Source organism: Colletes latitarsis, chromosome 4 (genome assembly GCF_051014445.1).
Source record: "Colletes latitarsis isolate SP2378_abdomen chromosome 4, iyColLati1, whole genome shotgun sequence".
Taxonomy (NCBI): domain Eukaryota; kingdom Metazoa; phylum Arthropoda; class Insecta; order Hymenoptera; family Colletidae; genus Colletes; species Colletes latitarsis.
In genome coordinates, this window is record NC_135137.1 from 36854005 (window position 1) to 36865894 (window position 11890).

The following is an 11890-nucleotide window of genomic DNA, read 5'->3' on the forward strand; positions in this document are numbered from 1 at the left end:
CGTATCGCGTACACAAAGTTCACAGACATCCGTAACATCTAACGGTTTAGATTCTAATCGGTGTATGCCTGTTATCTTCAGCGCGGACACGAACCTAATCCACTGCTCGTATAAGCCGCTAAAATATTTACTCGAAAAATAGTCGAAACGAGCATTTCGTGGAAAAATGAACAAATTTGTACAATTAAAGATTACGAATTTATTGTTCGATATTATTCGCAATAGCATTATCAATAGTACCAGTGACTTTTCAGGTATACGTGTATGTATGTACATACATGTCAATGAGAATGTTCAATTAACGATCGAAGATGATCCGATTAAAAACCAGTATTAAACGAAGTATCGTGCGAAGCGTCGTGGATGCGATAATACTTATATTAAATATGAACGAAAACAAAAAAAAAAAAGAATGAGTGAATGTTTTTCGTGAGTTTTATTTATAAAATAGAAATTAATGTACAAGTACAAGGGAGGCAAAAATGATCAGTGTTTGTTGCGAGTTTGTTGGCGCGCCGATTTTTACTGAACGGCGCATAATGATTTCATTTTGTATGCGATTTTATAGCAACATCGCTGGAAAATGGGTCTGCGATCTACATGGTACATGAAAAAGAGCGTGACGGAGGAATGAACAAAATTAATAATAGCGTGTAAATGTTAATGAGACTAATAAAATTATTCACGACCCATGGGTGGGCCATTATCATTCATACGATGAAATCCTTAGAAATCGGGGTTTGTTTTCTTCAGTGTTTCTCGCCCCTTATATCATATGTGTATTGCATATTTGTGTAGTTTCGCTACTCGCGTTATGCACATTTACAACTTGTTCTTACAACTTTAGCTCTATTATTACGATTCCCTCCTGAAAGATAACGATCGCAATAACCTCAAGCAAAATCCAGAGAAGCCTCGCAGATACATAATCGACATATGTCGTGCGTATTTGTTCTTTTGTTATTTTCTTTTTTTCTTTAAAAAAATGTCACTCAAAATTGATCAATGTTCACTGAACAGCTTATACATCGTATTCTTTAAGGTGTTATTATACAGCTTTAATTATAAAACCACATTTTACAAAAACGTTTCCGTCCAGAAAGTTATATCGGTATGTTTATAAAGTTGATGAAATTTACAGAAATATAGCGGAGCCAAAATTACGTATCGCATCTCAAATATTTGTCGTGGAAAATTTTTACGTATATGGCAATATTATAGATCTGTAACCTATATGAGAAAGTAATATGTTGTGTTATATCATGTTTTTTTTAGTGATATCGCAATATCACGCGAACGGTTTTCGAATTGTTCGTGTTAGAAAAACATCGAACAAAATATCAGAGTAGAAAATCAAGAACGTGATGCTGACTTTCCTTGTCGTTTATCGCGATATATTATCCTGCCGTAGAATCTTACAGTGGTTGTTGAGAATTTCTAATCTAATCTTGCGTAATCGAATTTGAAGTAAACTTTCTTTTATATACACACACACACACATTCGATAACATATTTTCTCTTTTCCATTAATTTTCATCTGTTCAGTTCACGAGGAACATGTCTGTTTCCCTTTTACTCAGCAATGCCCCTCCGGATTTTTCCTTCACTTAATGTGTCATTATAAACGGCTTATCGGAATTCACGATAAATTCGAATACAATATAACATTTGATAATAATAGTAGCGATATTAGGAAAAGTAATAACAGTAACATCTTTTCGCTTACAAAAACTTAATGTCGTAAAAGATGATGGGTTTTGAAGGAGTTCTGCTGAAGTTGTAGTCAATGCTTTCAAATTAAAGGGGGAGGGTTGAAAAACAAATATTTTGAATTTCACTTCTTCTTGCTCTTGTTATTTCCACCTCGCGGGGGCGTCACCGGTCTACCTGCGTTCTGGCCACCGTAATTTATTAACTTTTTTTTGTCAGCTGGTTTTAGAATTTGGAAGCTGCACATAAGTGTTTCATCCACCGACATCATAGCTCCAGCGTTGTCAAATTCGCCACAATAATTTGGCGCCGAGAATAGAGTGACTAACTGCCTCTTTGCAAAGAATTCGTAGCCGTCTTCTACGACCTGAAATTTTAACAAGCTTCTGTTTGAATATGTGAAATTAGCTATGGGAGAAGATCGCCTAAAATTAGACGAATACGCGTAAAAATATTAATTACGACAGTTCATAAATTCCATACAAATTTAGTTACATACACGACGCTGAGCGATAAACGGATAACGTGCTATAATTAACGATATCGCGTGTACGTGACATACATACCTGATGGGCACGGCATATGAGGTCAAAGTCGTGCTTATGTAAAAATTTGGCAACAACTTCGGCGCCAAATGTAAACGACACACCGCGATCATTCTCTCCCCAACCCATTGTGTCTTTGTCTGGATCTGACCACAACAAATCGCATAATAAACCTTGATCAGGTACATCTGTTGGTCGCATAATACGTCTGATCTGTTCCATGCTTTGTAGATCGGGGCTAAGCCCGCCGTGACAACAGAATATTTTTTCATCGATTATAGCGGCGACTGGTAAACAGTTGAAACAATCCGTGAATGTTTTCCACAGTTTAATGTTATATCGACGTTTACCTATATGATACAGAGCAATGATTTTTTTATAGTTTCATTTACTTCAAAATTGATGATTATTATTATCATTATTATTATTATTTCCTTACATTCGTCGTAAAATCCATATATCCTGTTGATGGATGCGCATTCGTGATTTCCGCGCAGTAAGAAAAAGTTCTCAGGATACTTGATCTTATAGGCAAGCAGAAGACAGATTGTCTCTAAAGATTGTTTCCCTCTGTCCACGTAGTCTCCCAGAAAGAGATAATTGCTTTCCGGTGGAAAACCACCATATTCAAATAGCCGCAGTAAATCATAGTATTGTCCATGAATATCACCTTAAAAAATAAGATTTTACTTTACAATCGACAATTTGCTTATGGTTTTCAAATATCTTCATTTTAATCCCTTAATGCTCGGATTTTCTTCAGACCTACAGTCCAAAATGTATAAATTCTTGTTTTGCCTAAATTACTTTAGCTAAAATATAGAAGCAATGATATCTCAATAACTATGATAATAACAACAATAGAAACAACAAAACTGAAAATTATGAAAAAAGATAATTACTGAGTGTTAACTGTACTAAAAATAACATTAAAAGGAGACAATACATGGTTTATTATAAGATATCATACGAGCATTAAGGGGCCAATGCATAGTTCCAAGTTCTCATTTGTATAATTACATAAGTAATAATAAAAAAAAAGTAATTTTCTAAAACTTACCGCATATTTTAAGCGGTGCTTCGAGCTCTAACAGAATAGGTTGTGATAAAAAAATTTCACGCGATTTTAGACAGAGCCCTTTTATTTCTCCTTCTGTCAACTGTACATTTTTTCCAGGCCTAGCTTCCCTCACTGGAAGATTAAATTATTTCCACTTATGAATGATGAGAGCTTATCTGTTAACTCTTTCAGTTAACACTTAAGAAATGCTAAATCTAAAGAAGATATATTGATACAGTTTAAGATAATGATAATATTTCCACAAAACAGATACCTATGAAAAAGATGCAAGCTTTGCTTTAATGCGTTCAGCTAATGTTTATGTAATTGTTTTTAGCGGGAAACAGTACTTCCGCTCGTAACGGTAGCGTAATTAAATGTTACGCGGTAAATTATTACGCGAATCAGTTTCATCCGTTGATGCATTTAAACGAATTTAAAGAATAAACGACGCGGGACACCGGGAGCGTCGTTAAAGTTACGAGGCATAATGCGGTGGCAATTGTTGAACGCGCGGATGGAAGCTTCGCCCGAGAAGCGAGAATTTCAGTTACGCGCTATCAATCTTGCTTCGCGTAAACAAATGATCATCGACATCTCGTCTAGAGTATTTAAGATCGGTTGTATTTAAAGAGAGTTGCGTAATCGATTAAAGAAAACAGAGGCAGGGTAGGAAGGAGGAGAAAGAGGAGAAAAGAGGAGGAGGAAAAATAAAAGGTAAAGCGTGATATATTCGGTAAGTGATATGGTTTCGATCGCGTTTGTCCAAGTTGTAACAAAAACATGAGCATGGAGAAGGCATAACAAAGGGTGACGCGGCTGGCTACAATTTCGTCTTACGATACCCCCCCTCAAGGAGGGCAAACAGGGCGAGCAGCTTTACCTTCCAACAGCCGAGTTATGACGAGGTCAATATTCAGTTTGTCGGAATCAGCCATCGGGCCGGGGTTTTGTTCGCGTCCCGGGCTTCACACGGAGCACCTTCCTTTGGGGATGACCTTTGATTTTCCTGGATTTCACTAGTGTGGCACACAGCACTCAATTACATTCGCGGTTTCGGACACTGTACCCGCAATGGCCGCCCGGACAACCGCGCATTCCACTCCCTTTTACCTCCTCCCCGAACACGAGATCTTTCCTGCTCGATAGAGTTCGAGCGATCGATTTATCGAGCATGCTCCGTGGAACGCTTGCACAGTGGGAGCACGGTAAAAGCAACAAAGTCACTATGACTTCGCGTCATATTCGTTCGAACGTCTCGATTACATATAATTACATAATAATGATCCGTAAAAGGCTGAGTGCATTCATTTTAAAAGGTAATTGGTATTCAATCAATTTTGCAAAGGGATAGAAGAAAGAGCGGAATTGCAAAACTTGTTGCATCCACGAAATAGGGAAATTTGTCAGGAAACGAGAAATTCCATTTAAGTTGTAACCGGATCTTTTACTATTGTAAAAGTTTCTTTTTAACTTTTAAAAAGTTTTTATCATATTTCATGAATAAATTTGATAACGAATATTCTAATAAAGATTCAATTTAATTGGCTGTTTATTTTTAAATCCGTTAGCGTGGATGTTTTATCCAATAAGAATCAGTGTTACCAGCAGTTGCCATTCGACACACGTTTATGAATTAGCTATTGTGGAATCAGTGGAATCCTACGCGCAATATCACGGTTTACTATCAAACAGGTCCAAACAGGTCGGAGTTAGCGGTATTTTTTTATAATTGATCGGGGAACTTCTTTTGTAAAACTCGTAGAAAATATGCCAGAAAACGTGGTAAATATATTTTTCTTCACATCTGTAAATTAATGTTAGTCGATACGTCGATGAAGAACCTTTATTGTTACTGGTTTAAAAAATTTGAAAATTATTCTGTAGGTTATATTGTCGCGTCCGTTTAGAAACAAAGCACGGTATACCAACGAGACACTTTCATCTAATTTGAAATGTGTTTCACTTTCATTAAACATCGCAAAACGAATCGATATGTACAAACGCACGCATTTAACAGTTTTAAATAATTTTATGAAAACCGGTAAATTAAAGTATCTTTTCAGTATTTCGTGAAAAGAAAGAAATTAGAATATGATCGTTCTCTGTTCTAGTTAAACGGAGATCACGTTGACGCGAAAAGCGCTAACTGTGAAACGCAAGACAACGAAGAAGACACTAATGAAAATGATATACATTTTGAGCCAATTATTTCCTTACCATTAATAGAAGTATCTAACAATGAAGAGGATGAAGTTGAAATGATAAGAATGTAATTTGAGGCTATTAAGAATCATAGATACATATTTTACTTATTTATAGTTATTGTATATCTGTATATTTCAATTTACAGGAGAGCAAAATTATACCGTTACGATTCATCCAATAACCCTGCCGAATGGAAAGAACGTGGTACAGGGGAAGTGAAATTGCTAAGACACAAAATAAAAAATACAGTGAGAGTTGTAATGCGTAGAGACAAGACATTTAAAATTTGTGCTAATCATTTTGTAACTCCTTGGATGGAATTGAAGCCAAATTGTGGCAGTGATAGAGCATGGGTATGGAGCGTACTTGCAGATTATGCAGACGAACAACTTAAACCAGAGTTGCTCGCTATACGATTTGCAAATGCAGAGAGTAAGTATATTAACGATGTTATAGAATGGAAACTACAAAAATGTACAATATTTATTATATTTATCGATATTTATTTTTTTAACATAGATGCATCAGTTTGGAAAGAAGCATTTGAAAAAGCAAAGAAGATAGTAGGTTCCGAATGTGAAATATATGCTGGAAAAAATAACATGTCCGAAAAACACATAGAGAGTGATAGTGAACCTTCTAGTGATGTAAGTTATAGTGAAAGTACAGACAACGAAGAACAAGCAAAAAAACAAGTGGGAGGAGAAAGTATAAAAATTGAAAATAATGAAATTGATAAATTGGATGAATCTATAAAACAAATAAAAGATGAAGAAAGTATGGACAAAGTATCCAAGGAGCTCGAACAATTACAAGTTAAGGACATTGAGGAAAAAAAGTAAAGGATTGTATGTTGGTAAAACAAAGGTGTTACTTATAAATGCACATTCCGACGTAAACATACACGCATGCATATGCTTAAGTATTTGAGCATCGAACGTAACGTAGGAAATTTTTTTAGCAATAACGTTAATAGACAGACAAAATAAACTTTCAATTTATAAATAAGACAATATTTATACGAACGTTGTACGTTATCTGTGATTTTTTAATGAAGGATGTTTTAGCATTTATACTACAAAAAAAAATATATAATGGAAGAGAACAAAAATTTTAAATTCAACGAAATTAAGAATTTAATAAATAAAACAGCTATTTAATTTCGAACGTACGAGAATTTATTTGATAAGGAATATTAATAGATTTCCTTTAAATAAATTTTCTTATAAATAGGCAATAAATATATCACATATATGTTCCTGTTTCGGTATAAAACTTTAAATAATATCAAAAATGTAATTATTTACGGTTGCGTTTCGTTGACAAAAATTTGCAACTGTTTTTATTGTATAATATTTTATTTTTTTTTTTAACCCCTTTTCTTATGTTTTCACACTTATATATATATTACAGTCTGGAACATTGAAATGTTTTGTATAACGTAAATGAATATTCTCGTTTCTTGTATTGCCGTTTATAAGTTGCGAGAAACAACTGTAAAATAAAGCAATTAAAATCTTCGGTAGACATTCAATATTAATGCGATGCTATTTTCGCAGAAGCATACATGACACAGTTTATATTATCTTATTACATTGAGATTTCTTCACAATTCGTCTTTGTGCAAGAAAGAATGAAGGATATTGCGTTTCTCCTCCATTATGCGTTTCTTTTCATTGGACAGTTTTCCTTTTAAAATACCACTTATACGCGTTTGTTCTGTTTGGACGAATGTATTCCCCTTTTCTAATATTCGTTCCATGGTCTTAATATAAACTTTGGCAGCAGCGTGTTGCGCCTTAGGCAACGTTTCTTCGAATATTTTAGCTTTGTTTAATATTTCCTACGAAAATAAAGGATAATTATATCCACGTGCTTTTCAATAATTTTTATAAATTGCATCATTTAATCGTAAAAAACATTACCTTCCTTTCGTTTTCATCGCTGGACTTGAATTTCTCTGCGAGTTTGTCCAATTGTTCTACGCAACCGGGTAGACCAAGGTACACGCTCGATTTTGTTTTAATGAACCGCTTTATATTGTTTGCGGTGAAATCGGTTGCTTTGTCCGCGACAAACGGAATCGGTTCTGTTTTGCCTTGTAAGAACAGAAGAATCGCGGGGAAAGAGTCCGGTTTTATTTTATAGCGAGCGGCAAGGTCAGAATTGTCTTTGTTTCCATAATCTTTTACTTTGACTTCAGCCACCAAGAAATCGTAAGCGTCTTTCGTTGTTGCGGCTATTTGCGAGTACTGTTCGTGTTTGTCCCCATACGGATACGCCACGTCAAACTTCACCACTGCGGCTTTGAATTTTGGAATTACCTGTGCATTATTTTGCATTATAAATATTCGTCATGGTCGACGAATCGAAGAATATTAAGTATTCTTTACAGACTACAATTTTCGTAGAATGAATAAGTATAATATTTTCCAAGTAAATTATAAATATCTTCTATTAGCCATATAACATCAATGTTGTTTAATTTGCGTCTATTCAAGCAATGAAAATTATCTCATATTCGATCGTTACAGAACTTTATTCGTACATATATATACACACGCATACACATTGGTATATTCTACGTTAAAACCCTATCAGCGATCCGGGGTTAAGCGTCTGGTAACCACGGCAACGAACTATATAGCCGACGAGCGACGAAAACAAAGCAAGCGATCAACGAATTATCGTCCCCCCATTTTCCAATCAAGAGGGCTCACGATTCGATATGAATGAATACAATACGACGAGCAGAGTCTGTACACACAACGAAATGAATATGTATGTAAAAGCAGAGGTACCTTGTCGAAGGAATACGAATCCAGGGAGACGCATCCTTTACAGTCTTCGGCAATGGCGATTCCGATAGTAAGGAGAATTACTGCGATCGATGGAAGCATGTTACAACCGATGAGGAACTATGGTATCTTTCGAGTGTTCGTTAGCTCGTGGAAAATAATCAAGCAAGTACGCGGACGTTCGTTTCCTTTGCTATTTGGTGCACGAAACGGACAGCGTGTGAACGTACGGCGTACGTGAAGGTTCTGGATTATTTATGAACGGAATTGCAAGCAGGGAAGCGCTATTTTGCCACGCTGGAAGTGCCACGGGGACGTGATATTCTACGCGTCTCTTTCGATTGTTACTCGTAACTAACCTCTCTCGTGGTATGGCACGAAGCGGCTGAACGAAGCGGACCAGGTGAAGCAGACGCGTCGCGGCGCTTTGGCGGCGTCGAATCAGAGAGGGACACGACACGAAAGCGCGCGTTAGAGGACGTGTGTCGGCCGCTGTCGCGACGTTAGGCTGTTGAACCGCGCAAGTGCAGGAAGCTCGGCTGCGATAACTATGTATAGTTATAAAAAAATCCACGGGCTTATATTGTATGGAAAATAAAATTTATGCATGCAGCGGGACCTCGATTGATCGATTCAATCGGGGGACAGGGAGCCCGGATAAATCGGGACCTAATGGATAATCGATATTCCAGGGAAAGTAACTGAAAACATTTCTGTCTGTTCTGTATCGTATTAACATATAATTTTTAATCGTCTGCAAAAGTAGTCTGTCGACTTAAATTTAATTAACTTCAATCCCCATGAATTCAGAAACCATTCGTAATGGATGTTTCTGAGGGACGAAAATTTCGTTCGATCTATTCGGACCACGACGGTAACAAATATATTGATATTTTAAAGTCAATAATTTTGTGATATGTATTTGTACATGCGTTTAAATTTCAGGTCGAAAGGGGTTAGACGGTCGTTTAAAGGAAAAAGGAAAAAAGGTAGGCCATTCGTTTCATTTTTTTCGCGTAGATAAAAATGGACGAAAGCACAGGGAAGCATCGTAGTTTTACTCGGACAAAATTATAACGATACGGCTATCGAGACTCTATCGTATTAAGTACAAAGTGTTATTGGCAGGCTTATAAATTGTACAGATACATAGAAGGAGATAAAAAGAGAAACGTGGTAGAGGTTGAGGAAGGGAGGTGGATATTGGGTGGGAGGAAAAGAGAGACAGAAATGGTTAGAGTCGAAGCGAGAGGGTGAGAAGTATTGGAGTACTGAAGTAGGCGAAACAAGCAACCGAATGGCGAGGAGTTGATTGATACAGGGTGTCGTACGCTCGTACGTGGATGTGTAACTCGTAGAAATTTACGCGAAGGTTGCGACGCGAAAGATCGTTAAAAAAAAAGAAATTTCGCGATATAACGCGAGAAAAATATTTTTGTCGAGGCAGCCGGTATATGACACCGTTTAAATAAAATGTATGGACCTTAAAGTAACTTTACGCCGCATGAACGGAGCAGGAAAAGAAAGAACATAAAAGCGTGCAGTTTGGATTCTCTGCCAAAGAGCCACAGAGAACCGTCTATGTATCTACTTTTGACGTCGAAACGAGAGTGGTATATGTACAGACACGATGCTCCAAGTACTTTTCCCTGGCAATATTTCTCGATTATCAGAACTCCATATTTCGAAAGAATTTCTAATAAATTTTACTCAAAAGTAGCGCCTAAGAGGACAGTCGTTCTTTTTAGTCAAAAGATAGAAACAATTCTTTTCTCAGAAATCAATAGTGCAACAGTGTTTTTTAAAAAATTTCACTAATTTATTTAAATGCTTGAGAACAGTTTTTCCAACCACCTACGTTTTCGTATTTTATTAACACTTTCGACGTTGCGTGGGTCGTATACGCCGCACTCTGGATTTTGCATTTACACCGTTTGACATTTTCGTTATTTGGTGTAACATTTTCATCAAATGCGTGATAAAATCTTTCAGTGATGTTTAAATATCACATCGTGACTCATGTACCCCCCACGCGGTATAGCGATCAATTTTTTCGATTTTCTTATGTTTTAGCCATCTCAAAAGTAGACAATTGTCAAAATTATAAATTAAGTAATTGCATAATCAGTTATTTATTTAATTGGACGCGCATCGATGTTGTAGAATATTTATCCATTAACCCAAACCCGTCACGTTCTGTTTCCTATCTCGATGGTAGAATAGTCATCGCCTTCTCGTGGTTTCCATTGAACGCAGTAACTTGAATGTTTCCAACAATAAGTGCCATTGACAATGAGCGAGTTCTCAATATCTATTAACCGTATTGGACCTTTCAACGGTCGCATACCCTATGTAACAATGCCAGGTCTAGCTTCCTGACTACTAGCAGCACACAACCGGGCCCAGCGCTTCAATATATCGTTAATTTGAATCGATCTTCATACAGTCCTTATTTCGAAACATCCTATCAAAGACTATACAAAACGACAACAAAGTTTCGGTACAATACGAGACGTTACTCCAAAAGATGTCCGACTTGGCGTGAAACGACCCTACACAGCGAGTTTTCGAGTCACGCGGCCCTTATTTATCTCCTCTTATATGTATACTTTGCGTAGACTCACATGTTAAATTTTTTTCAGATCGAGTCTTCAATCACGAAACTCCGAAATTCTTTGAAGATCGAAAAGTTAATGGTTGGAGATGAACGTAAGTATAAATCTCTCTCATAAAAAATCAGCGTCAGAATACGTTTCTCACGGAGTCGTCTAATGTTTTTAGTTGGACGTTTGCGAGTTGCCCGGTGGCTCGTTCGAATTCGGGCGAAATCGCAGCGGCGATCGATCCGAGGTGAAATTACTCAATGAGAAAGATGCACTCGCGTGCAGAAGTCGGGCTCTGGAGTCGACAAACGCGAAGAAAGCCGAGACGGTACGGCGCTGGAGAATTTTGGACGCAAGGCGGTTCGTAGGGAAAAAGTAGAAAGGGCCAGTATTTGGTCGGGCGAAAAAGCTGCGTAGAACGGAGACACACGAAGGGCAGAACGTATGGGGTGTAGAAGGAAGAGGTGGGTAAGGGTGGGTGTTTGCTGCTAGAGAACAGGTATCCGCGTAGGCGTCGTACGTTCATTGATAAGCGTATAACGCCCCGTGCCTTAGACTCGTGACGTCACGCGATCGCACGGACGCCTGCGCTTCGGTCAGGGCTGTGTCTCCGATCGCACGGCCCTTGCCCCACAATTTTTTCCGCTCGCCTTCGACCATGTAAGCCCGCGGCGGCCTTTTCCATACCCAACGAAACCGCGGTTCGAAATTCTAAATATAAAAATCGACGACTCGTCTCTTATCCGGTTCGTCCATCGCGATTATCGAGCTTCCGTGCGTGGCAAGGACTCGTCGGTCACGACCAACGAACAACTGATGGACGACGAGTTCGTACGCGATGGAGGATTTACGAATGTCGATGCATTAATGTCGGGACTCGCGCAAGAGGGGTCCTTCTCGGTAGGAATTTCTCGTACGGTCTTGGGACGATCGCGTACATGTTGGTCGGCGAGCGTAAGAAGGTAG

The 11890-nt window shown here is 37.7% G+C and overlaps 3 protein-coding genes across 5 annotated transcripts; 1 reads left to right on the forward strand and 2 right to left on the reverse strand.

The window, feature by feature from the left end:
* Positions 1-421: 421 nt before the first annotated feature.
* Positions 422-4450, reverse strand: LOC143340799 (serine/threonine-protein phosphatase PP1-gamma catalytic subunit A). Its single transcript, XM_076763104.1, has 5 exons — positions 4199-4450; positions 3316-3447; positions 2695-2925; positions 2277-2605; positions 422-2077 (listed from the first exon to the last, which is right to left on the reverse strand). The coding sequence occupies exons 1-5, from the start codon at positions 4251-4253 to the stop codon at positions 1835-1837; spliced, it is 990 nt and encodes a 329-aa protein (XP_076619219.1). The 5' UTR covers positions 4254-4450; the 3' UTR covers positions 422-1834.
* Positions 4451-4941: 491 nt separating this feature from the next.
* On the forward strand, positions 4942-7409 carry LOC143340800 (ran-specific GTPase-activating protein). 2 transcript variants are annotated; one of them, XM_076763105.1, is made up of 4 exons: positions 4942-5100; positions 5430-5587; positions 5669-5955; positions 6043-7409. In XM_076763105.1, the coding sequence occupies exons 1-4, from the start codon at positions 5086-5088 to the stop codon at positions 6363-6365; spliced, it is 783 nt and encodes a 260-aa protein (XP_076619220.1). In that variant the 5' UTR covers positions 4942-5085; the 3' UTR covers positions 6366-7409. The 2 variants fall into 2 exon arrangements, with proteins under 2 accessions (XP_076619220.1, XP_076619221.1); XM_076763106.1 differs by having other exon boundaries at positions 4976-5097.
* Wbl (endoplasmic reticulum protein 29-like protein wbl) lies at positions 6863-8674 on the reverse strand. 2 transcript variants are annotated; one of them, XM_076763108.1, is made up of 4 exons: positions 8325-8674; positions 7449-7847; positions 7118-7366; positions 6863-7017 (listed from the first exon to the last, which is right to left on the reverse strand). In XM_076763108.1, the coding sequence occupies exons 1-3, from the start codon at positions 8421-8423 to the stop codon at positions 7130-7132; spliced, it is 735 nt and encodes a 244-aa protein (XP_076619223.1). In that variant the 5' UTR covers positions 8424-8674; the 3' UTR covers positions 6863-7017; positions 7118-7129. The 2 variants fall into 2 exon arrangements, with proteins under 2 accessions (XP_076619223.1, XP_076619222.1); XM_076763107.1 differs by having other exon boundaries at positions 6863-7366.
* Positions 8675-11890: the final 3216 nt, after the last annotated feature.